Source organism: Pipistrellus kuhlii, unplaced genomic scaffold (assembly GCF_014108245.1).
Source record: "Pipistrellus kuhlii isolate mPipKuh1 unplaced genomic scaffold, mPipKuh1.p scaffold_m20_p_7, whole genome shotgun sequence".
NCBI classification, from domain to species: domain Eukaryota; kingdom Metazoa; phylum Chordata; class Mammalia; order Chiroptera; family Vespertilionidae; genus Pipistrellus; species Pipistrellus kuhlii.
This window is the reverse complement of record NW_023425573.1, coordinates 46,113,908-46,141,797: the sequence shown is the minus strand read 5'-3', so window position 1 is coordinate 46,141,797 and position 27,890 is coordinate 46,113,908. Positions and strand designations below refer to the sequence as shown.

General features: G+C 37.2%; 1 protein-coding gene across 3 annotated transcripts in view; it reads right to left on the bottom strand.

Annotated features, from left to right (window-relative positions):
• The window catches only part of IFIH1 (interferon induced with helicase C domain 1), a 54,379-nt gene that overhangs the window by 15,904 nt on the left and 10,585 nt on the right, over nucleotides 1-27,890 (bottom strand). For 2 of the 3 annotated variants that reach the window (XM_036421680.2, XM_036421678.2), the window contains exons 3-5: nucleotides 24,906-25,052; nucleotides 10,442-10,546; nucleotides 4,127-4,344 (exon numbers count right to left, since the gene is read on the bottom strand). In XM_036421680.2, coding sequence (XP_036277573.1) covers nucleotides 4,127-4,344; nucleotides 10,442-10,546; nucleotides 24,906-25,052 — 470 coding nt within the window. The remainder of the gene's footprint in view (nucleotides 1-4,126; nucleotides 4,345-10,441; nucleotides 10,547-24,905; nucleotides 25,053-27,890) is intronic. The other variant, XM_036421679.2, reaches the window with a different exon arrangement.

The window sequence follows — 27,890 nt, the reverse complement described above, 5'->3', positions numbered from 1 at the left end:
AGTGAAGAGATAAATCAAAACTGAAGCTGGATAAGAAATAAATTTTGAATCGAGGAAGAAGGACCAGGCTAAAAAGGGCTGTGAACACCAAGCAGAGTATTTTAAATTTAGTGTAACAGTTTGCAGAACCTTTGTGAGTTGTGTTACACTTAGGGTTGATTTATTACAGTTGTTTGGGGATCAAGCAGCGGCAACATGCCTGAAGAATTGGATCAGGGAGGGAAAGTGAGAAGGTAAGGCATTGCCCAGGAGAGTGGATGTGAAGTGAATAGCTGCTGGAATAGCTTTGGTAGCTAAGAAAGAACAAAACAACAAAGAGGTTTGAGATAAAAGGTGCATCTCTTTCAGAGACAGCTGGCATTGTCTAGTGAGAGTGTGTTGGCTTTGAGGTGACTTGACCTGGTTGGTGGTTGACAGTATCTTCTCCTTCACTGACAGGCAAATCCTCTGAAGGCCTCGTGCTGCAAGGCCATCAACATGGAACCCACTGATGCCATGGATAACTTGAGGACCAGCACCAGGATGAAGAAGGCATCCCCGGCCTGGCCAACAGAGCTCATCTTTGTAGGCCAGCTGCTGGAAGATGGTGTCACTCCTTAAACTGCAGCCTCCAGGGTCAACCCTGCCCTTGCGCCTCTGTCTGAGGAGTGGCTGTGTTCTTACAATAAAGTAAGCGAAAGAAAATATTAATATGAAAATCATAAGAAAGAGAAATAGATTTATAGTATTTATTGAAAAAAATCTGTGGCCGAAACAGTTTGGCTCAGTGGTAGAACGTCCGTCTGCAGACTGAAAGGTCCCGGGTTCCATTCCGGTCAGGGGCATGTACGTTGGTTGCGGGCACATCCCCAGTAGGGGGGTGTGCAAGAGGCAGCTGGTCAATGTTTCTCTCTCACCGACGTTTCTAGCTCTCTGTCTCTCTCCCCTCCTCTCTGTAAAAATCAATAAAGTATATTTAAAAAAAAAGAAAAAAAAATCTGTGTATAAGTGGACTCAGGCAGTTCAACCTCATATTCTTCAAAAGTCAACTGTATTTTTTTTTCTTCATTCCACTAATGCAGACAGGGGTGATAATCTAAGAAGAAAGTATTCTGAGGAAGAGACTGTGAATTAAATTGAATGAAAAGAGAGTGCAATCCATAGCAAAGAAAATCAGCTCTGAAAACAGCTACCGTAGCTACTTGCTTATTCTGTGATCTTCGACACGTTACTTAATCATCTCAATTTCCACACTAATAAAGTGGGGGTAATATTAACCAGTGGTGAGGTCACTGTGAAAAATTAAATAACAGCTGACACGTTGCTGGTACTGAAGAAAAAAAACTTTCTTTTTGTTGTAGCAGTGAGTGTGGTTGGTACAAAGAGACCAATTGACTTCAGAAGAAAAAGGTTCAAGTCTCAGATCTGGTGATAATTGGCTGGATGACCCCTGGAACTAATTAAAGCATCTGAGACTCAGTCTTCTGATGCGTAAAAAGGGGATATTACAGTTACTTCAAAAAATAGCCAGGTGGTTTTAATGAGATAATATATAAATAATTTCCTAGACTGTAGATTCCTTGGAGGCATGATCTGTATTTCATTTGTTTTTATTTTTCAAAATAGATTTTTATTGATTTCAGAGAGAAATGGAGAGGGAGACATCAGTGATGAAAGAGAATCATTGATCAGCTGCCTCCTGCATGCCCCAACCGGGGATTGAACCCACAACCCCAGCATACCCCCTGACCGGGAATTGAACCATGACCTGCTGGTTCATAGTTTGTTGCTTAAATCATGAAGCCACACCAGCTGGGCTCATTTGTCTTTAAATACCCTCATGCTACCAAGAAATTTAAGATTCTTTATTCCATGAAATGACATAGAGAACTGAGATTCTGTCCATAAAAGGTGAGTCAAATAATCAGCATCTTCTCCTCTACAGAACAAAAAGAAGCTGTCACAGGAGGAAGCAGGTGTTGGAAATCCTGAGATTCACTGGTTGGCAATGACTTCCTGTTGAAGGACAAGAGAAAGCCAGATGCAAGTCTGACATGGCTAATTGGGAGATGTGTGGTCCTTTTGGAGCCTGTTCCTGAGAAGTGACAGAGTGCCTGCCAAGACTAATCAAACCCAACTGCTCCCCACTTCTGCTGAATCATATGGGCTGCATCACAGCATCTGAAGGAACCTGGGATTTATCTCTCATGATGTGGAAGCCCTAGATAGGAAATAGAAAGTCTGGAAACACAGGTGGTGTTTTCATTTCTCCCTGCATTTGAAGGCGATAACTTTGGAAAGGATGGAGAAAGGAAGATGAAAGTAAATGGTATTAGGGAACAGGATTTTTCCTTTCTAGATCAAGGGCTATAATACCTTGTTCTTGGGCCAAATACAGAATGGAGGTTAGGTTGACTTGTTGGGCCACAGATTTCCTAACTCAATAAGAAAGAATTAAATTTATATTACATTAAAATTCAAAGAAATGGAATAATAAAGGAAAACATTGTGACATAGATGAAAGAACTAATGAAGGAATTTCTAGTAATTCTTAAGGAAAAAAGTAGGGAACAGTTTCAACTGTTCAAAGAATATATGGTGATATTTTATTAGGAGGAAGACATCCTTGATGTTAGAAGTTACTCAGCAGAGGTGAGGGAATCAGAGGCAATGGATGAAAGCTGGATTTGAAAGTCCTCCTTCAACTCTAGTACAGTAGTCTATGACACTGTGCCTGATAAGGGAAGTGAAGGAAGCAGATTAATAAAAAATAACTCCTAACTTTTGAGGCTATAAGTTTTGAAGGAGGTGGTATAACAGATAAGCAGAGTAGAAGAGCTCTTTGGAAGGGTAGATGGGACTAAAGTAAGTGGTAAAGTTCAAATGATATTAAGAACATCAACTGAAGTGTTTTTTTATTCAGTTATCTTTTTTTGTTTTGTTTCGTTTTTCTGGGCCTGACACTACTCACTGGTTAAAGAATATGAAATTTCATTTCATTCATTATGAAGGTGAAGAAGAAGGAGAGGAGAAAGATCTAATATTCACTAAGTTATTTCTAGGCTTTAGATAGATCATCAAATTTAAACTTCTGAACATCTATACAGGGTAGTGTTATTTTGTTCCTTTTATAGATGAGAAAACTAAAGTAAGAGAAATTAGTAATTTGTCCAAGATCAAACACTAAATTTATTGTATTCCATAAGACAATAGCCATAATAAAGGGAATATATGAAAAGCTATATGAAAATTTTAATGTATCCCCATTATCACAAAAGAAATCTTAACTGTTCTAATTATGTGCATATAAGTATAAAGGAGAGGTCTTTGGGCATAGCACATATGCATATAAAATGCATTTGGAATGACATAATGAAAATCATTCAGACCTTGGATTCTGAGTATGCTTCTTTAGTACTGAAAAGCAGGTTGTATCTAAACCTGTTATCATAATAGAATTACAAAAGATACAGTAAATTTGCATAGCCTATTGCTACATTTTCTATAAAGAAATAATTGAAAATCTAGTTATAACTAATGGAATAAAAGACTTTCTGAATGGAAAAATATTCTCAATTTTACTCCATAAAATGGTAAAGATTACTATCCACAATTTATAAGTTTATAAATTAATAAACTATCATTGAATAAAGCTCAATAACTACACTGGTTTAAAATGAGACTTATAACTGTTTATAAAGATGGCTTTTGAATGCCCCAAGATATAAATTATTAAAGACCTGTGTTGCATTTAATAATATATATATTTAATACATATATATTAAATATTTGAAAACTAACTTTATATATTATAAATCAGTCAAATATTAATTTTCTCTTTCTCTAAAAATTATATATATTTTGGGGTCATTTATGTTCACATGCAATCTTAAAGAATATGTGGGTAAATATATTTTTATACGTAAGTTATAACGAATTGACAATTTTATAGAAAATTATATTTTAATGGCTAATAACTAAAATTTTCCTTATAACTTGAAAAGCAAAGATTTAAGATAAAATAACTTGACATTTTTCTCTAATAAAACTAAATCTGTGTGGTCTATGGTTACAATTGTCACTATGCAAACATTTCAAAATAATAAAATGAAAACAGAGAATTTTATTTTATATGCCACTTGAATACCTTGTTGACAAGGACGATAACTTTTCTCAGTTCAGATGCTGTTTTCTTGTCCAAGTGATCCTTGGCAATGTAAACGGCCACCCTGGTTTTCCCACTCCCTGTAGGGAGGCATATAATGATATTCTTTCCCTCCAAAGCAGGCTGGGCAACTTCCATTTGGTATGGCCTGAGATTCAGTTCTGGCTCAGGGGATGCTCTTTCTGCCCTTTTCTCTTCATCTGAAGGAGGTGAAAAGAAAGAAAAATAAGGAAAATCCTATATAATAAAAACCTAATATTCTAAGTGTCCAATCGTCTGTCATCCATTCAACCAATAAAAGCATAATATGCTAATAATATGCTAAAGTCGCTCAACTACTCACTATGGAATGCACTGACCACTAGGGGGCAGATGCTCCGACAGGTAGATTAGCTTGCTGCTCTGGTCCAGCCGATCAGGACTGGGCAAGATGGGCTGGACATGCCCTGGAGCCCTCCTGCAGTCCCTCTTCAGCTGGCCAATCTCCCAGGTTCCTCCCTGCCCCCAATCATGCACTGGTGGAGTCCCTCCACCTGGTCTGTGCCCTCTCACAATCCAGAACCCCTCAGGGAATGTCAGAGAGCTGGTTTCAGCCTGATCCCACAGGCTAGGCTAAGGGACCCCACTAGTGCATAAATTCGTGCACAGGGCCTCTAGTAAATAAGTAAAGAAATGGGCAACAAAATGACTAAGGCTAAGAATCCCTCACACTGAACATAGATCTCTGTGTTTAAATTGCTTTTCATGTATGTTCCAAACCAATTTATTTTCTAATTTCTGTACCAAATGGGCATAGCTCTGTTTGTATTTGCAGGATTCAGCTCAGGCCCTGGGGTGCAGAGGGAGTGAAGTGATAGGGTAGAGGACTGGAAGGGGGCAGCATGTAGGAGTCAAGGGCAAGTACAGAAAGGTGCAATATTGGCAGTTATGGTTCTTTTCTTTTTTAATATATATTTTATTGATTTTTTACAGAGAGGAAGAGAGAGGGATAGAGAGTTAGAAACATCGATGAGAGAGAGACATTGATCAGCTGCCTCTTGCACCCCCCCCACTGGGGATGTGCCTGCAACCAAGGTACATGTCCTTGAACAGAATCAAACCCGGGACCTTTTAGTCTGCAGGCCGATGCTCTATCCACTGAGCCAAACCGGTTTTGTAGAGTTATGGTTCTTAATGCATCACATTTTCCATCTTTTTGTTAGGCCATTATTTCTTACATGTTTCTCTATTTGGTCTTCCACTTACAAATCAAGAGGACTGGGTAAGTGGGAACCATCAGTCCTACTTATTCTGTATCCCCCTTGATTTTTACTGCAAAAATATATTATAGCTGAAGCTACTTTCCTTCATTTGAAAAACTTATTTTGACAAGCAAACACTCAAAAGCCTGCACATTGATCTATCCACTTACCTATCTTAAATATCTAAAAATGGTGGCCTAACTGGCATGGCTCAATGGTTGAGTGTCAACCTATGAACCAGGAGGTCACAGTTCAATTCCCGGTCAGGGCACATGCCCAGGTTTCGGGCTCAATGTGGGGCATGCAGGAGATAGCAGATCACTAATTCTTCCTCATCATTGATGTTTCTATATCCCTCTCCCTTTCCCTTCTTTTCTGAAATCAATAAAATATATATTTTAAAAATATGTAAATAAATTAATTTAATTAAATTAAAATGGCAAAAAAAATCAAATTTGGGGCATTTGAACCAACCAGATTAAACTGAAACAATATTTATGCAGAAAGGGAAAAACTCCTCCCATACTTGCCTTTAATTTATAGATTTTCATTGAATGACAAACATTTTTTTTTGTTAGTTTAAACTGCACTGTAACATTTAGTTTTGAATTGTGATCTTTATTGTTCTTTATTGTGTATGTTTCTATATATTCCTATTCTTCTGAAACTCAAAGCACGATAAATTTTAAAAAACTCTAATTAACATTTCTAAATTTAAAATACTGATAAAGTACTAACGCACATGGGTTTTATAAACATTTAGATAAAATTATTATAGCATATCTTGGTTTAAATATGTTTTGTTTAGAAGTGACCATATTTACCCATATTAGCCAAGGGGAAAAAGATCTAAACATGTATAACTTATCAGGTGGAATGCAGGAAAGTAAATATTATATCAATTTAAAAACCTAACTTATGCTTTATGTAAGCATGAGAAAAAAAATGACATGACAGCAATTATCAGTATTTCATGACACATGAAGTAAGTGATCTTTCTCTTATCGATGATCGCAATAAAACTAAGCTAACATAATCCCATTAACTTCAAAAAGGTTGCTGATGGTTCCATTTCGGCAAAGGGACGATTCCACTTAACTGCGTTTTAACTTGTTGTGATAGTACCATCTGAACAGGTAGGAAAATTCACACCAAACACCACTTAGCAAGAGTCATCTACTAACCTGGCAGGAAATTTGCCTTCTGTATGGTTGAGTAAACACAGGTGCAATATATTTAAGATATCATTGGATCAGCTGCTGATTCATCTAATATGATTTCCAGAAAAAATCTTTCAAAATCAGCAACATTTAAAAATATTGATATGCAAGTTTTCTCCCCATCCTACTTTTGAACTCTGCATCAATTATAGTATTTCATCTTCTATTATATTTATGAAAGGCTCAAATTTATTTAAGGATATCATTACTTCTCCTAAATGACTTTTATAGATTCTCAAAATATTAATATTCCATCTATATTACAAGCATTTATCACATAACTTTTCTAAAAGAGCCACGATATTTGCAAAGGAAGATGTATTTTAAATTATGTTTAACACCACCATCCAAAAATTTACTTTTGCTAAATTGCTTTTTGATCTAGAAAGTTTGTCAAATGATATTAGCAAATTCCCTGTTTTCAATTTCACTCTAGGTACACTTCTGCATAAATTTGAAAAATAATAATAAAATTCTGCTTTCCTCTTAATAGCTGCAAGTACTTTTTAAAATCATTATTTCCCCCTTTTGTTTTTCATGCTTACTTGTAAAATCTTGGGTAACAAACATTTAAAAGAAAAATTAGAAAAATTTCCAGAGTCTCTATCTGAGGAATCTAAAACTAAATCAAGTGCATAGAACATCAATATCTCTTATGCATATTAATATTGTATTAATAAATTTAAGAAGGCTTAGACAACAGAAAGGGCCGGTATGTTCAAATTTAAGTCTTGAATTAAAGTATGACATTGCACTGCTATATAACTAGCCATGTACCATTAATTCATTTTGCAGCAATTATTTACTGGGTGCCTCTTATACATACTCATGTGCTCTCAAGAATACAGTCCTTGTCCTCAAAGAATCCAGTGTCTAGGGTACTATACTGCGGCCACAAAAAATATCTGGGTATTAGATAGGTAGTTTAATTATCTTCCACATTTTTTAGTCAAGTCTAAGAAACTTGATGGGTGTCCTCAAGTTTAACAGAGAAGTATAGAGTGAATATGGGAAAAATTAGAGTTGGATTCACTGTGAGAATAGCGTCCAAAGAAAAAGGGCTGGGTGAGTGCTAAATATTCAACCTGATTCTTGCCTTATCACATCCTCTGACATAGGGATAGAAGAATGTACTCACATAAACAATATAAGCAATAAAAAGAGATTTTTCTCTTTTCTGTCACCAGAAGGAGAGAACTGGACTCATGTCAATGAGCCAGGAGCCAATTTCCTTCATAAAAAAAAAGATGTTTGGGTTTTGTTTGTTTGTTGTTGGTTTCTTTTTGGCTCTCTTTGAAAAGAAAAAATCCATTAAATGCAATAATAAAAATGGTATTTAAAATATGCACAGGTTTTGAATTACTTTGCACCCTTCCTCTAAAACAAATACTGATTAAGGACCTTAAAATTATACTATTCATATAAATGGTCAAAAAAAATGAAACGAAATAGGGCTTAAATAATAACATTCTATTGGAACTACACCATGTGGCAAATTTCATTCTCACATTGATTTTGACAGCTGAGTTATTCTTGGAGAGAAAAGGTCTGTCACTGCATGTGTTTGAAATTGAAAAAATACTCCTTTACCTATAGTATATCACCACAAAAACATGCCATTCCAGCTGGACAAATATTAATAGGTATTACCTTGAAATAGTAAGGAAACACTTTCTACATATCATCAGACCAATGTGTATTCCAAAAAAAATTTGCTACTTTGTGTTAAGCAGTATATCTCTCTGAAAATGAGACACAGGAAAACAAAATGCCTCCCACGGTAGAATTAGTATATTAAAACTTAAAAATCATCACTAATTATATTTTGCTATGGCATAATACTTCAGAGAGAAACATGTTTTGATAGTGGGCCATGTCTATGATCTTATGGCCCATTATGTAACCTTGGAAAATGGACAAAGGACAAGTGAAAGAACATCCCTTTGATGTCAGCCTCCAAGGTGAAAACAGAATCCCAAACATTGTAATTAATGCTTTTCAGTGATTCCATATGTGTTTAACAACTAGCAATTCATCCAAACCTTTAAAAAATTATTTCTATTTCATCCTATACGATGTACTTAAGGGAAAATATTTTCATAATTTTATAATTTCAGAATTCTACTACCCATGGTGCAAAGCAATTCTCTGTCCTAAGCACTGACCCCATCTAAAGCATCAATGGATAGCCTTTGGAAATGTGTTTGTCTTCACGTGTATTTGCCTTTGAAAATGTATTTGCTTTTTAAAAGTAGGTTGCATTTAGATTGCTTTATCACGTCTTGCATGCCACACTGAGCACTGAAAATCAGTAAACAGTTACATTGCTAACAGCTCGAACTAGACAAAATGCCCTGCACAGAGAGGATGGCCATGAAATGTTTATTGAATGAATGAATGCTCTTGAAAAGCCCTTACATAGACAAACAAAAATTAGGACTAGTTCCAGAAGTTTAAAACTACCCATAAAATGATACATATTAGCTAGATTATACTTTGAGTTCTAGAATCAATAGCATTTAATTTTAAAATCATAATTAAACTATTGGGCAATAGGCATACAAAAAACTAAATTTAATCCACAGAAATAAGCACATGACAAGAACTTCATAAACACTGACTGAATTGAATAGAAAATGAATCAACACTTTTTAGTTAAAATTAATGTTAGGACTGACATTTGATGGGTTGGGTTTCCTCAAACCAACTTGTCTGTGACAAGAGATTTATTATAGAAGTCTTATTGAGAGAAGTGATACACTTCAATTTGGAAAGCTTTTAGGGCAGCTGAGCATCCTTATGTAAATTATTTTGACCCTTTTAGACCTATTGTGGATCTAAATTTCTATAATTCTTCTGAGAATGCAGGACAATCTGAAGTACACAGTATTTTCTAAGTATTTACTACAACTCAACCACAAAACAAATAAAAACTAAAGTAATTTGTTTCTTTTTTTTTCTTTCATTTTTTTATTAAGGTATTATATGTTTCTTAATTTGCCATTTCTCTACTGCTTCTTAGCTGGCCACATTGCAAAGCATTTTTAAGGATTTGTTAGTTTTAGTGATGATATCTTGTAAACATATAGAAAAATATAGAAAGGTGGGTGACAGACATGAGGGCCCATCACCCATTTTGAAAAGATGTTACTATTAGCTCAGTAATAATAATGGAAACACACATTCAAAGAACAGAGATTTGGAATTGATCAGATGGACAAAAGTTAGGAAATCTGACAACAGAAAGTGTTGCTCACGTTGCTGCTTCACTTATTTATTGTTGGTGGGACATTCAACTAACGCGGAGGGCGATTTGGGAGACACCTAATAAAATTCTCACTTAGTGACAAGAACATTTGCAAACTCTGCTCAATGCAAGAGGTATTCATATAAATTGGAACTCTTTAGCCACATATGTAATTTCTATTTCTTCATTTAAAGAAGAACTCTTAAAGTTTTTATTTAAAATGTATTCTAATTTAAAAAAAATAGGGTTTGGGAATAAATGTACCAAATTGCATACAGGATTTAAAATAGTCAAATTAATTGAAACAGATTTCATAAATAAACCAGATAACATGATCCTATGGAATGTGGCATATGCCAGACCAAAAAGCTATGAACTAGATCAAAATTAGAGAGCTTGATTCTAAGACTTTTGTAGGTTGTACTTTGAAAGGATGTGAATGGCAAAGTTCCAAACCTCCTTCCACTGGAGAAAAGAATTGCTTTAATTGCATAAATACATTAGGGAGGGTATGAACAGCCCCCATGCTTTCCACTATATGGTGTCTTATTTCACACTTGTTAAGGTTTACACAACAGTGAGGCAGTACCTGAATCACTTCCCATGGTGCCTGAATCACTGCCCATGTTGCTGTTATGTCCAAGACTTTCATCTAAGCAGTTGACACTTCCTTCTGCCAAACTTGTGTCTGATTCTGCAAAGGAAAACATTTTAAAATATTTTAAAAATATTTCTGAGAATAAACATATTTTAACTACACACCTCTACAGCACACAGTACATACAGTTCAGTGCGAGTAAGGAAGGCACACCCAGATAATTATGCACAAAGGTAAGAGTTTCTGGCAAGCTACATTTAAACACTCCACTGTGGATGAGAAGCCGCGGGTAGTGAATCGAGTACATATATCTACTTAAAGTAGCATACATCCAATACGAGAGGAGCTAATGCAAATGGGTAAGGGTTTGTGATTTTTGTCAGCCCCCCCTTCATGTAAATTTTGTCCAAGAAAAGATCTAGGCTTGACAATGTCATTTACACAAAAATATGTTTTATAGAAACCATTGAGTTATTTTCGCATAAAATGGTAGGTAATGAATAAAGCAAAGAGATTAATAAAGAACGTGGATTTACTCGTTAGTTATGAAAACAACAGTTCAGTAACAAACGTAACTGTAAGATATTAACAACAATTGGCTCGGGAAGAATATCATGAAAGCCTGGCACTGCAGTTGTAGCTTATGTGAGGTTGCAAATACATTTTTTTTTTTTACTGTAATTAAACTATGCTTCTGTCAATGGGTTGCAGTTAATGTGAGTGGCAAGGGCACACCATTCATGTGTTAATCCCAATGTTCTGTTTTCAGTTCTCAGTATCAGTTCTATTTGGAAATCTTTCCAAGGGAAGACTTCCCTCCTCGCTGTTTATTTCCAAGGATGTTTGCAGTCCAGTCCTCAAGGATCAGAGCTATTGCTAAACTGGTTGCAATACATGAAAGATGGTTGCAAATGTTGGCTTTGGAATCCGGAGGACCTGTGACATTTGCTGTTGCAGTTGCTCTGTGCCTGACTTCCTGCATTTAAAATGAGGCTAGTACAATTTCCCCCATCGGGCTGGATAGACATTTTCTCATGTCGGTGCAGTTAGCTCTGAGCACTTTCCCTTAATTCTGATGATTAGCAAATGAAATAAAATTTAAGCACTTGTTGTACTACTAGGGCGAGAGTTTCAGTTAATAATGTCTTATAATTAATAACATTTCATAATACTTATAATTGCTAGATAACTATTATTTCATGCTAAAGCTGCTAAATGCACTAAATAAATTACGTATGTTAATGTAGTCTTTATCCATTGAAAGGAGTCTGGGTGTCACACATTTGGGCTGGAAATAGAAGTGGATGGAAAACATACACATAGGATGTTATCGACAAAATTTTTCTGGAAGGAGACAATATACAACTCTCTAAAACTACAGGTACCTTCTCCTACATTAGCCATTTATATTTTTAAAGCTAGGTGTCTTCAATTATACTTACACACTGAAAGTGACTCTTTGTAGGCATATAGTTTGACAAATGTATACAGTTTGTCACCACCATCACAGACAAAATTTTTCCATCATCTATAAAGAATCCTCCCCCACTTATAGTCAGCTCCCTCCTGCTGTCCCCTGGCAGTCACTGGCTTGGTTTCTGTCCCTATACATTTGTCTTTCCAAAATGTCATGTAAATAAGTCTATGGAATGTGTAGCCTTTATGTTTGGCTTTAACTTAGCGTAGGCAGTTCGAGATGCACCCATGTTGTTCTTTCTACCAGCAAAGCGTGCCTTTTTATCGCCGACTAGTATTCCATCGAGCATCTGTGACATCTATGACCTCCCCCTTGCAACCTGGGTAAGCCCAGTTAGCTTAGGAAAGAATGGAGTTACAGCCAATGGCAATCAGAGGTATCTGTCTTCAAAGTTAAGAGAATGCTATTAAGAAATTTGTAGGAAAATTCTCAATGGACGCACATACTGTTTAAGTACATTAGCACAACATAAATATACTAATGTGAAAATGCTGTGCTTATCAGTTGTTGTAGATGAGCTCTAAAACTCGGATTTGAGGAATCCCTTATGATTACACGGGAAACCTGTACATCTCGCTGAGAGATTTTAAATGTGGCACTTTGCAATCCCCAGAGGTATTCCTTGTTAGGAGCTCGGAGGCGAGTGTGGGATAGAGCTGTCAAGGAGAACAGTGTTTTGGGCAGATGTACTGATGAAAAGAGAATGTGATTTGTAAGAAAAAGGCAAGGTGTAAAATGAGATGGGGAAAATACCATTGCAAGGATAACTCCCAATCTTAGATATATAGACCAAGATATTAGAGACAAAAAAAAAATAATTTTGACATGCTTTTCATATGCTGTATTAAATGTGATACTGAGACCTAAAAACAATGCCAAAAATATGGATAAACACTAATAAATATTATCTAAAATCTAACACCATAAAGTTTCCAACTAAGTGTAATCCAAATGGAAATTACATTTGATTTCTATTTTGTTTTCTAATTGCTAACAATTATACCATAAACTTAAACCTGCTCCATGTTAGTGTATAGTCAAGATTTCCCCCCAGGCTTTGTTCTAACATGCATGTGATTGGGGGAACCTATTTAATGCAATGCATGCAAATAATTAGTGAGTATTAAAGACAGCTTCTACCAAAAAAAATAGGGTATGATTAATTAAGTTTGTGATTTGGATTAACTTCATCTAGTCAATAAATCTGCAATGTGTCCCTGAGCTTTGTGCTTTCACAGATGTCATATAAAATACATTTTAAACCCTCAACGTTCTGTGTGGTACATGCCCATTATCACCTCCATTTTATAGGTGGGAAACCATAGCTCAGAGAGGCTCAGTCTCTGATTCAGACCACACAGCTGGAATAGGCAGAGGAGGAAGCCCATATTATCTGATTCTATGTCCAGTATCCCAGTGCCTTTACCCAACACTGGGCATGGCTGATAATCTGTGCAACGCTTTGTAAACAGGCAGACAACCCTGTAGCCATATTTCTAAGTGAAATAAAGTTGTCAGTTTTTTTTAAGCATCTCAACATTTTCACTGTGATGTCAAATTTTCACTGTGATGTCAAATTTTCAATCAGTCTTGAAACAGTTTGTCTTTGCAAGAAAAGTTAGATTGTTTTATTTTGTTAATATTTCTGATTTCATCCATAGACTTTTGTTTACTTTACATTGAAATATCCACATTTGTGCTGAAACTATTTTCTGCACACAAATAAATGAAGAATACTTGCATCCAGTTGATAAAATTAATTGCAATATTTCTGCTAGAGATCATTATGAAAGTGAAAAGGAATAGCAGAGGTCTATTTGTTTCTCATTTTAAAGATATATGTTTCCAGTTTCTCAGTACAAAAATAAGTTTGTTTCCTAGACTGCAAATGCTTAAGCATTTGACATATTTTTATTTTTTAGAAATATAAGTACTCTAGGAAATAACTTTAATAATAGAAGAAAGTATATTATATCTCCTATAACATTGAGAATATCTGCCCAGAGATTTTCTTCCTGAATTCATTTTTAAAAGTTACATCACACACACACACACACACACACACACACACACACACACACAGCCAGATTGAGAAAGTTCTCAAGTGGTACCAAAAGTAAACCAAGCTATTGAGTTTAAAAGCCAAGGATTTCTGCAATGGACTCTATAGAAATATCTTGTTTCACTCTGTGCTTTTCACGGTGTGTCAATCTGAACTGATGTCCTAATGGATAAAGTCACGGGCCTATGATTTTAAAACAGATTAGATAAAATCGAGCCAATTGGAGACTGAGGGCTGACAGGAAGAGAGTACATGCTATGGAGTCAGACAGGTAGGTCTCCAGATCTACTCTCAGCCACTGCTCACAAGTGATTTAACTTTTTAACAATTTGCAATACAAATAGTAGTTTCTACTTTCTCATTTATTGTGAGAATTTAGCAAGAAATAAATCATGAGGAGAAACATCTGAAATTCTTGTGAAGTTGAAGCTTAAAGAGGCTTTGAATATTGGAGTTTTATTACATAATACATTTAGTTAACTTTTATATAGGTCTTATTTCTTCTAGGAAAAATACCAAAGCTAGTTATGAAACAGATAAGAAAATGCTGGTTATTTCTGTTAAAGAATAGCAGTTATTCATATCAAACTGTATGAAAATGAAGAAGAATATTATTTCATGTTTGTAGAAAATAATACAATACAAACAATACAGTAAACAACACAATAAAGAATAGCTTTGCTTACGGCGATAGTGTCTACAACCAGTCCAAAAGCCACAAGAAAAACTGCTTCTCTGCAAGCAAAACCTGAACATTTTAATTACTAATAAGGCAGAAATATTAACTGGAATCTAATAAACTTCATATTTAACATCCTCTGGACCTTAACTACTTTAAAAACATTTAAAACCCATTTGGAAATTTATGTTTAAATTCTGAAAGTTAAAAACATTCTATTGAAGAGCTCTTGATTGATGGCCTTTCTAGATCTATTTTAATGTAAAGTCTGCCCTCTGCTGGAAAATGCCATTATGACAATTTGTTGATAAGGAACATTGTGTTTTCAACCTAAGACCTAAGTCTCATTAGGTAAGACACAAATTACTTCTCACTTCTGCTCCTACAGGTAATGCCCCTCCTATTTTCAGCCTTGATGCACCTCTGCGTCCACCTTTCCTACCGCTGGCCTAGGCCTCCTGCATTTGGGATGTGGTTTTGCATCACAGCAGGAAACGATGCAAGGGGCCTTGTGCCCACTGAGGAAGAAGGTCACCAACAGACCCCGTCCTCCTGAGAGGAGCGCTGCCAGGGTCTGCAAATAGTCTAGTTCCACTGTCACGGCCACTTTCTATTTATCCTGGTTCTGACCTCCTGATGCACGTGAGCTTCAGGTCCTTCGCCATTCCTCCCTCCCTCCAGTTGCCTACCCCCGCAGCCCAGCCTGTCCAAGGCCACCCCTAAGGCTTCCCACATGTCACACAGGGGCACTCGCACAGAGCCAGCCTGGACTTCTGGAGTGTGCTTGACGTTCTCGCTACTAATAATGCATAATTCCTTTTCTTTTGACATAATCTTTTTTGAGAGGAGATAGATGACTTTTATTTTCAGCTAGCTCCATGTATATGGATGTGTGCGTGAGTGTGTGTGCGCACGCGCGCGCGCACACACACACACACACACACACACACACACACACACACAGACGCACACGCTCACATTTTGGTCTGTCAGATTCTGCTCTCCATGCCAGGGAACATGTGTTCCCACAGAATGGAGAGAAGCCACCTCCACCCACCTTGCATATTCTCTCCTGGATCCAAGCTTCTAGGAAATGAGTTTCCCAAAGAGAAAGAGAGAGAAAAACACACATACAAAAAAGTCTCCCATTACCTTAGCCCACATGGCTATTCCAAGGAGCTCCTTGCTCCCGTTTATAGAATTATAAAATTTAGATGCTGAAATGTTCTTGTCAGAATTAAATTTGAGTTGTGTGTAAGGACATTGGCGTACATTGTATCTCTATGCCCTTTAGCCTTTAGAGTTGGGTCTCAGATAGAAAGGTAGTCATTTAAGTACGGGGTGGTGAGGATAACATACCCACTAGAACAACTATTCACTGCCAGGCGAGACACAGGCATAAGGTCCTAGGGCAGAGTCCATTATGAGTGATGAGTCGGACGACCACATGAAAGCAAGTCTTGGCAACAACAAGGGTTAGGGGTGGCAAGGCAGGAGGTGAATTGCAAAGTTCTTTAGCTGGTAGGAAGCCTTCAAGAGAAGCTGTGCGAGTGAAGCAGACACAAACAGACTCCCGAGGAAAGTATGAGGAGAGACACAGTCATGGGTGTCCTGGTGAGTGTTCAGAATTCGGGCTCGTATTTCAGGAGGGGAGAAGCCACATTGTAAAAATGTTAGCCAAGGTCCAGTGTAAATATCCCCACCGTGGCTCATTTCCAGCCACGGTGTGATGCCACTGTGTGGACGCAGGGAGTCGCGTGCCCGTCTGGCTCCTACAAGCCGGTCTGACACAGCCCCTTCCCGCACCCCAAGGAAGATATGTGCCTCTCGTTATGGGCTTTCCTACAAACGTCATCTGAGATCATCACATGTGCTTTATGCTGGTGCTAGGTCATTGTTCAAGGGGTGAATGATAAACTTTTTTTAAACCGATTTTTGAGAGAGAGGAAGTGAGAGAGAGCAATGTCAACGTCTCTCTGACCGGGGATGTGCTCTGACCGGGAATGGAACCGGTGACTACTAGGTGCCCTTGTGAGGATGCTCCGACCAACCGAGTCCCCCAACCAGAGCATGAATGACAACCTTTTCACAGTGTTGTTTTTGTTTGTTTGTTTTGTGTGTGTGTGTGTGTGTGTGTGTGTGTGTGTGTGTTGTGGGTGAGTGTTTAAGTTGTGGTACATTTACATAATGGGATACTCCTCGGCCATAAAAAAGAACGAAATCTTACCCGGTAGCATGCATGGACCTGGAGAGCATTATGCTAAGTAAAATAAGCCAGGCAGAAAAAGACAAATGCCATATCATTTCACTCACATGTGGACTCTAATATAAACGAAATAAACTAACAAACCAAACAGAAACAGCCTCCTATACAGAGAACAGACTGATAGCTGTCAGAGGGGCCGGGGTTGTGAGGCTGGGTGAAAAAGGTGAAGGGATTAAGAAAACAAATAGACACAGGCAACAGTATGGTGATTATCAGAGGGGGAAAGGGTGGGGGGGAGAGAGGGAGTATGGGGGGACAAATGATGATGGAAGAAGACTTGACTTGGAGTGATGAACACACAATATAGTATACAGATGATGTGTTATAGATTTTGTATTAACCAATGTCACCCCCAATAAATTCAATAACCAGGAGAAATAAAAGCGTCTTCTTTTGCCTTAGAAAAGCATTTGTAAAAAATCAGAGAGAAACCCCTGAATTCTCAGTGATGAAATCTTCTCTGCCTTCCCTCCTCCGTAAACCCTCCCCTCTAACCAAGCTGTCCCCCTGCACACATTTTGTTATAGCATTTTTCTGTGTTTATTACAGCTGGAGAACGATGCTCATTGTATATAATATATTATGTAACTGTATTAATTCATCTACTCCCTGCCCCCCCCCATAGGCATAGCCTCCCCTGTTATCCACATCTCCTACACCGAACACATTTTGCACTCTGCTATACCTGCACTTTTGTTCATGGCGTTTGTGCCACTTAAAATGCTTCTGCCACTTCTGGTCACAAACCTAACACAGGAGCTTCACGGCTCAGCCGAAATGTCTCATATTCCTCCTCTGATAAGCTTTCTCTATCTCCCTCCCCCCCCCCCTTTTTTTTTTTTTTGCAAGTCTCTTCTCCTCATCCTTTAATACTTTCTATTTGGCTCTAGATACATTACTATGTTTCTGTGGGACCCTGTAACTTGTTTTCTCAAACTGAATTATAAACACTTTGAGCGTGAAACCAATACCTCAGTGCTTGGTTCCTGACCAACTAGCTCCTTTATTTCCACTGCCCCAGTTTCTAGTCCTCATTCACACACCACAATAGAGAAGGTAAGGTCTAATAGTCAAATTAATATTAGAATCATCGTCTCTGTTAAAATGTGCTAATAAACAAAAAATACTTATTATACCTATACTAATAAAACACAAATATCAACACCAGCATCTCTCTCTCAGCTCAAATTCTTATCTGCCTTTTGGATTGCCTCAATAGTATAATAATTAATGTAACTAAAATTAGAAAAATATAAGCATAAAGGAGAGCTATCTTAATTCAAACCAATGCTGCAATAGGATAGGTAATTCTGACACAATATTGCTACATCCTTTTCGTTCCCACTAAGATCCCAACTGCTATATGGTATTTATTTGTAGAGATTCTAAGAATTTCTAAATTTCTAGAGGTTAGTGCTATAGAACATTATTCCTGTCCTCAAGTGCAAGGATAAATTTTGTGGCATTTTAACAGAAAATAGTTTAGACCAAATCTAAGATTGGACTTTAGTCTATAAAAAGGCAAAACAAAACAACAACAACAAAAGTGCTGGAACAGATTGGGCCAGGGAGAAGGAGGCTGTTTTATAAAGGTCAATTTTTAAACCCCTCCTACAGAACATGATCTATGCAAAATATATCCACAATATATTCCAAAGCATAATGTCACCGGATAAACCTAAGGAGTGGAACATATGGGGGAATATGAAAAAGAAGGTATTAAAGTCTGAAAACAAGCAGGTTGGTAAGCTCATTAGCTGGGGTGGAATTTTAAAATCCTCACGTGAACGAATATGTAAATCAAAATATACACACGCATTCATAGTCATGCGCACCGTATATTCACACATGGCACCGTTACCTTATACTAGAACAGTGAAATTCCAGTCTCGTTATAAATGCAAAAGCGCCCTCTGCTGGCCAATCCGGGGTACTTGCATTTTCTAGTTTGACAACAGGAAGATTCAACATATAGTTTCTGTGAAATTCTGCCTGACAGTAAGCTTATTTCAAATACAATACTTTTTTTTTAGTTGTGAATCTCATTTAATTCACTTTTATTTTATTATGGGGCATTAATTTCTAAAATAGCATAATAAAAACATCGATGCAAAATAATTACTCCCTTGCAACAAAGCAACAGTATCAGACAACTAAAACTGATTGTATGATTGCTTTGATTGTACCCTTAGAGAATTTTAAAAATCCAGATAAGCATGTGCTTGCTCTAAATAAAATAGTTTCAATAGAAAAAAAGAATGTAGGCTTTATGCCCCTCTGATGTTTTCTAGGGATGTATGGTTTAAAGAAATATCAAAGTTTTCCAATATTTTTTTGTTACAAGATAACCAGTGACTTCAGATAGCAGACTACAACACCCAGCATTAAAATAGTCTGAGAATTATTCAAATATTTTTTTGAAATTATTGTGATCACTTGGAAAAAGAAAGGACTTCTACTGACCACCTTTTTAATGGGAAGCAGTTGGAAGGAGGAAGGAAGACCTGCCAGCCCCCAACGTGAAATCACCCTGCAGAGCTACCCTGGGAATTCTGACATACCGCTCCTAGCATGAAGGGGAGAGGTGATTAAAATTGATTTCGGAACAGGCCACTGTTATTAATGGCAATCTGTCTCACCCATCAAACGTATTAAGGGGTAAAAGGAGCCACCGAAAAAATATATGAAGTATCTTTGCATTAAAATTATACAAAATTAACATTTGTATGCACTATACAAATATTTTTAGAAACTGGTTCAGGAATAAAATTACAGAAGTCTTCATATGAACTTGGAAATAATTCAAGTCATTTTTTTTTCTTTCTGCATATGAAAATTCATATGTACAGATTATGTGCACCTTAAGTAAAAAGATTCTTTCAATGCCATTTTGGTAACCGAATTTGAAACCTTAACACAATATATTAGAATTAAAAATAAAGATTATACATCATCAGTATCAATAAGATACACAAAACACAATTATGCAAATGCATATTAGAGACTATGGAATGCTTTCATGTACTTTTTGATTGTTAATTCTGTCAAAGAATGCCAATGTAGGCAAAAATCCTTTCATAGTAAATTTTGCAACATAAAATCCAAGCAACAGAATTCCAATAACTTCTTGGGTTACTGGTATTTTACAAGTAATTTGTATCAGTACTTTTAGTTCTGTAGAGCAACAAGAAAATGAACAGACACTTGGATTAATCCACAGCAGCATTGTCTATGCCCTACAGCAAAGGCACACTATTTTCATAGATAAGGAATTGTACAAATCTGCTCCCAAATCTACATCACAAAGATCTTCTAGACTAGAAGATTGTTAAAGTATATGTATTGGATGGAGTCCTCAGATTTCTGTATATCTTAACTGTATTCTTACATGTTCTCAGGCATATATATATATATATATACCACCCCGTGGTGCTTTCAAATGACATAAAATATATTTTAATTGACTTTAGAGAAGAAAGGAGGGGGAGAGAGAGATAGAAACATTAATGATGAGAGAATCACTGATCAGCTGCCTCCTGCACACCTCACACTGGGGATCAAGCCTGCAACCTGATCAGGAATGAAACTGTGACCTCCTGGTTCATAGGTCGGTGCTCAACCACTGAGCCATGCCTGCTGGATGACTATTATATATGCTAGTTGTCTGTACTTTTCTTTCACAGCACTTACTATAGTAGTATTGCATAGCCCTTACTATGCAGCTAATACAGTAACTAATGTTTGCCGGACACACCCATCTGTTGAAAGCACCACGGGGCAGAACCAATTTCTGTTATTCTCCCACTGGATTTACATTCCTGGCACATGATCAGTATTTGTTAATGAAACAAGTGAAAGGAATAGAGGAAGGGAGGAAACACAAGAAGAAGAAGAGAAGAAGAAGAAGAAGAAGAAGAAGGAGGAGAGGAGGAGGAGGAGGAGGAGGAGGAGGAGGAGGAGAGAGGAGGAGGAGGAAGAGAAGAGAGAAGAAGAAGAGAAGAAGAAAGAAGAAGAAGAAAAGAAGAGAAGAAGAAGAAAAGAAGAAGAGAAGAGAAGAAGGAAGAAGCAGGAGGAAAGGAGAGGAGGAGGAGGAGGAGGAGGAGGAAGAGGAGGAGGAACCCATTCTGTTCCCTATGGTCATTATGAAGATCTTCCCCCCCACACACACAAGATGTAGCTTTAAATTCTAAGAAAATAGAAATTTTAAAAAGTGTTGCTTTTAACTTTGTCCACTTAGAGACTCAGACCCCTCCATACACAAGGCACGCTCTGATGAGATGCACTAGGCAACCTTGGAGGAAAAACCCTTATTTGAGATGCAGGATCATTTCCGAGTCTCTATGCTGTCTTCAATTCTTTCCAGTGTGAAATTAAAAAGTAGCCACCGAGATATCAGGCAGTCTACCAAGGAAATGTAATAAAAGGTGAAAACCCTGAAGTCAGATAGTGGATATTGGCCTTCCTACAGAACCAAGATTTTGGAAGGAAAGCGCAACTGTTCAAATGAAAAAGGAAAAATCTTCTAGGGCGCAGGTTTGAAAGCTTTGTTATTCTACACATTAAATCTAGTTGTGGTCCAGGACCAGCCGAGTAGCATTGGCTGGGAGCCAGTGAGAAAGGCAGAATCCCAGGTCCCACATAGGACCTGCTGAATCAGAATCTGCATTTCAACAAGACCCCTTCTTCAGCGGACTCATGTGGACATTCAAACTTCAGGTGCCTTGCATGAAAAAGCAAGCACCATGTACAAGCCTAAATAGCAGACAAACTAGAGAAAACATTGGCATTATTCATGACAAAGGATAGCTAGAGATAGTTCACATAAGCCAGCAAGATAATAAAGAACCTCTTAGAAAAACAGATAGGTGATTAAAAAAACAGCAACAAAAAAGAATGAACTTATAAACATATTTTCCATTAGGAATTTAAAAATTCAAATTCAAGTAATAAAATATTTGAAAATATTACCCACTCTTGTGGAAGATATTTCAGGGCAATAGGTACTCTCTTATATTGTTGGAGAACATATAAATTGATACTGATTCCTGGTGTAAAATTTGACATCATTAAATTCTTAAAATTATAGAAATCATTTGATCCAGAATTTCAATTATACCATATGTTGATAAGAATCAAACTGAGACTTAAATACAGTTATTGTAGCATTATTCACAATGTAGAAATTGGGGAGCACCTTAAATATTCAATAATTAAATAATCTATTTTAATGCATCCAGTAGATGCAATTATTATTCTGTTTTTATAAGTCATTCTGTAGAATAACATCAAATGAACACAGGAGAAATGTCCTTATATGTAAGCATCCAGGTATGTAAACCAACCAGATGGCTACACATCCAATTGTTAAGAGTGACCTATATTAAAGGAGAATGGGCCACTTTCTTTGTATGTTTCTATGTTTTCAAGTTTGCTGCAATGCAGCCATGTTATTTTTCTGAGTCAAAAATAGTAAACTGTACTAGTGGTACATTGGAGTCAGCTTAATACCAGCTCACAATAGCCAGCTGTTAAATTTTGAGAAATTTTGTGAGCCAGCTATTAAGCACAGCACTTCAAAAAATTAAATTACATAAACTTACCATTAAATAAAATACACCAAAACTAAGGCAATAGATACTTAAAACCCACCATTTCCTGATCATTTTACATAATGGTGTGCTGCTGTACATCTCTCCTCAACTTTGTACTCAGTGACATTATCATGGAGGCTTAAAATCAGCCTTAGTGAGAGCATTTACACCAGGGACATTGGTATACACTGCCAATCAGGGGGGAGCCCCCCCCCCCCCCCCCCCAGAGAGCTACTTGTTAAAAATTTGTCAGCACATCTTGAGAAAATAGAACGTGGCCCTTTTGAGGAGGTAGGGAAGGAGAGAAGAATCCTATCATGAGAGAATTAGGGAGAGGAACAAAATTAAATTGGTTTGATCCTTCCAGGATTGTTTCATATAAAAAGGTGCCCATGAATGTTCTCTCTCCCTGAGAGCATACCTACGCCTTTCCTCCCTCAGAGGCCTGCATCTTTTCTTCTCTCTCTTAAGCCCAGGAGACTTGCAACCAGGGGAGCAGAGGGCAGCGGCAGCTCACCCGACACTAACCCCTTGAACCTACCTCCAAGGCCTTCTTTTCTCTGAGATTTCAATGAGCCAAAGCAGCACAGCCTAGGCTCACTCCTAAGCCCTTCCTTGTTACACCGTCCCCAGCTTTAATAAACATACTCTCAAAATAAAAAATAAATTAAAAAAAGGTGATCAATCTGATGCTCAAACCTCAGAGGGAAGTGGGAGAGATCAACCAAAGGACATGTATGCATGCATATAAGCCTAAGTGATGGACACAGACAATAGTGGTTGAGCATGAGGGTGAGGGTGAGAGTGAGGGTGAGGGTGAGGGCACGACTGGAGGGATGAGGGGACAATTGGGGGATAAGGATTTCTTTATTAATAGTATAAAAATAAAATAACAAAATTTAAAAGAAATAAAACAGGAAGGTGGATATGGTGGTATCAGTTCTCACACCAATTAGATACTGCAATTCAAGCCAGCACCAGTTTGGCACCTGCTCATCTTCCTTCCTACAGCCTTGCTTTTATGCTACAATGCAGCTGAACTACTCGGAGACATCCCTGTCTGTAAAGTAGGGAAAAATGTAATGACCTTACTTAATTATCAGAGCTTTGCATGAAACAAGCTGCTCAACAAATGCTCTGAGAAATGGCTGTAGGTGATTTTGTTGTTGTGTGAACATTATAGCGTTCACTTACACAGTCTGGATGGGATAGCTTACTACACACCTAGGCTGTATGGTGTAGGCTATTGCTACCAGACTACAAGCCTGTATAGCATGCTACTGTACAAAAACAGAAGACTAAGTCAAGCACAAGGGAAAATGATGCAAACTAGGGGTGCAGGAAAATGAGATGTATGAGGCTACTGCCAGGATAACGCAGCATACTGTTTCAAAGTAAACTGTTTTATTTCCAAGTAGAAAGCGTACACTCTAAAATAATGATAAAAAGTATAGTACAGTAAATATGTAAAACAGTAACATAATCATTTTTGTGTTTTTTGCTTTTTTTAATCCTCCCCTAAGGATATTTTCCCCATTGATTCTTTAGAGAGAGTGGGAAGGAATGGCGAGAGGTAGAGAGAGAGAAACATCAATGTGAAGATATGAGAGACACATCCACTGGTTGCCTCCCGCATGCATCCTGATCAGGGTCAGCTAGACCAGGGCCAGGGGTCGAGACTGCAACCAGGAATGTGCCCTTGACTACATTCAAACCTAGGATGCTTCAGTCCATAGGCCAACACTCTATCCACTGAGCCTAACCGGCTAGGACACATAGTCATTTTTTTAACGTGTTATGTACTGTACGTAATTGTATATGTTACACCTTCAGGTGACTGGTAGCTTTTTGCTTCCAAGAGCATCATCACAAACACCTAAGCAGCGCATTGCACTACCACCTTACAACAGTGAGGACTAAGACGTCACTAGGCAATAGGAGCTTTTCAGGTCCATTATGATATAGTGAGACCACTGTCATATGGGTGGTCTGTCATTGACCAAAATGTCCTTATGTGGCACATGGCTCTAATTTATTTGAAGGAACTTTGAAAACCATGAAAATGTGGGACATGCTTATGATATTTATCTCATTAAAAGGCCCACAGATGTCTTTTAAAGTAAAATTAGAACCAAATGTGTTCATATTCATAACATATTAATATTGCATTAGTTTTGAAAACATTTTTAACCACCAAGAGGAATTATTCTAATTTAATCTCTTCTAAAAATATTATTTTAATAAAAAATGTTCACAAGTCCCCAAAAGCCCAAATTTTATCTCTCTGCTTAAAAGACCCCAATGTCATCAATGCCCCCCAACTGATTTTTTTGTGATGTAGTAGTTAGTGTACAAAAAAATACATATGTGTTCCAAGTACCTGAAACTACAGAAGAATCCGTAAAAGATAATTCCACTGAGTGGTTGTATATGTCCCAGGCATCTTTCTCTGGACTTGACTGATCTATGGCTAAAAGAGGTGGCTCTTTATCTTCAGGACCATCTTCTTGTGATAAATTCTCATTTTCTAGGAATAAAAGCATTAGAATGTAAAACATAGCACAATGCAAGTTTTTATGCCGTGTACATAAGACCATTACTTTTATTTTGAAAATGAAATGTGGGTTCCTAATAGAGATTAGCTTGAATATGCTTCAATACCTTGGAATTCTAATCAGAATGTAAATTGTATTGCAATGGCAAGCTTTTATACAATAGAAATGTTATTGTTACTCTTAAAACCAAGTGGGTGTTTCTCTTAGAGATCTGCCCAAATGTACTTCAGGACTTTCACATTTGAAAGGCTCGGGATATGTGTTTTATTTTGTTCTGACACAGTATTTTTATTATTAATATGGACATAATGAGTAATTCTTAGCAATGGTCAAATTTTGTCTAAAAAGACTACATAATATTATACTACTCACAGGAAAAGTGTGTGACGATTTCCTATCTGATCATCACCTTTAAGAAGTAAGCCACTTGTTCAGGGATGCAAAGCCACATTTAGGGCTGAATTAATGAAAATGCAAATGGGGTGGTGGTTTTCTTTAGCGCGTGCTCTTGCCATTTTGTTCCCTCGCTGTGTGCTTTACGGGAGATGTACATATGCTTTAATGTCAGCCTAAACGCATGTATTCTGAATTTCTGGAGATCTTTAAAAGTTCAATAAAATATTCTACATCCTTTCTTCTTTCATTTATTTCCAATGTCTGGCCTTGCTTCCTTCAGCCAACATAGATTGAGCATTTTCTCAATCTTGTTTTCAAATAAAAACAAGATTTTCTGTCCTTCTGAAGCTGCAATCTGTCAGAGAAGACTGAGCCCATAAAGAAAAAAAAATTAAGTATCATTTTGGATTAGGTCACCTTACAAAATAAGGGGCAAATGAGTCATGCGTATAAAGAATGTTCTGAAAAACTGTTCTGTCTTTGGACTTTGTCTTTGGCCAGACAGCTTGACAATGTATGCAGCTACATATTAAGTATGTTTGTAGTTTATAATCATAACAGTCAATTGTTTTAGGCTTACTATATAAGCACTTTGCATAGGTTAAATAATTTAATCCTCAAAATAACCCTAATAAATAAGTAACATTATTATCCCCATTTCACAGAGAAGTAAACTGAGGCACAGAGAGGGCAAGTAGCTGGCCAAAGTCACACATTCAGGGACATAAAGGAGCAAGAACTCAATAAGCATAAGGATTCAGAGCCTAGGCCACTATAACAAAATGTTATAGATTGAGTGGCTTGAGCAATGGAATTTCATTTTCTCACTGTTCTGGAGACTGGAAGTCCAAGATCAATGTGCTAGCAAAGTTGGTGTCTGGTGAGAGCTCTTGCTCTTTACATAGGTTACAAAAGGTCACTTTCTTACTATGCCATCACATGGGGGGGAGGGAGGGAAGCGACGGGGGTGGGAGAGAGAGAGAGAGAGATTTGGTTCATGGGTTATAGTTTTCCAATCCTGACCAATTTACTATACCAGATCACAGACATTTCTCTCTCTCTCTCTCTCTCTCTCTCTCTCTCTCTCTCTCTCTCTCTCTCTTTTTTACTGTCTACTAAAGAGCTTTTTTTTTTTATTGTTTAAAGTATTACAAATAGTAGTACATATGGCTCCTTTTCTCCCCATTCACCTCCTCTGGTCTCCCCAATCCCCGGGCACATGCCCTCACCCCTCTAGTGTCTGTGTCCATGGGTTATGCTTATATGCACGCATACAAGTCCTTTGGTTGATCACTTACCACTATTCCCCAACCCTCTCCTGCCTTCCTGATGAAGTTTGACAGTCTATTTGATGCTTCTTTGTCTCTGTAGCTATCTTTGTTCGTCAGTTTATGTTGTTCATTATATTCCACAGATGAGTGAGATCATGTGATATTTACCTTTCTCTGACTGGCTTATTTCACTTAATATAATGTTCTCCAATTCCATCCATGCTGTTGCAAATGGTAGGAATTCATATTTTTTATAGCAGTGTAGTATTCCATTGTGTATATGTACCACAGTTTTCTAACCTACTCATCTGCTGATATGCACTTAGGCTGTTTCCAAATGTTAGCTATTGTAAGTTGTGCTGCTATAAACATATATCCTATCTGATTGGTTTTTCTGTTTTTTAAATAAAGGACTTAAACGTAAGATGGGAAACAATAAAAATCCTAGAAGAAGCCACAGGCAACAAAATAGTAGACATTTTTACCGATACAGCTCCTAGGGCAATGAAAACTAAGGAGAAAATAAACAAATGGGACTACTTCAAAATAAAAAGCTTCTGCACAGCAAAAGAAACCATCAACAAAGCAACAAGACAGCCCACTGCATGAGAGAACATTTTTACGAATGTTATCTCTGATAAGGATTTAATCTCCAAAATTTATAAGGAACTCATACAACTTAACAAAAGGAAGATAAACAATCCAATAAAAAAAAAGAAAAGAAAAGAGCAAAGGACCTAAATAGATACTTTTCAAAAAAGGACATACAGAAGGCCAAGAGACATATGAAAACATGCTCAAAGTCACTAATCATCCGAGAGACGCAAATCAAAATGACAATGTAGTACCATCTCACACCTGTCAGAATGGCTATCATCAACAAATCAACAAACAGCAAGTGCTGGAGAGGATGAGGAGAAAAAGGAACCCCTGTGCACTGCTGGTGGGAATGCAGACTGGAGCAGCCACTGTGGAGAACAGTATGAAGTTTCCTCAAAAAAACTAAAAATGGAACTTCCATTTGACCCAGTAATCCCACTTCTAGACTCTTTCCATTTTTTTTTTTCAAATATGCTTCCATTGATTTTAGAGAGAGAAGGGAGAGGCAGAGAAAGAGAAACATTGATGTGAGAGAGAAACATC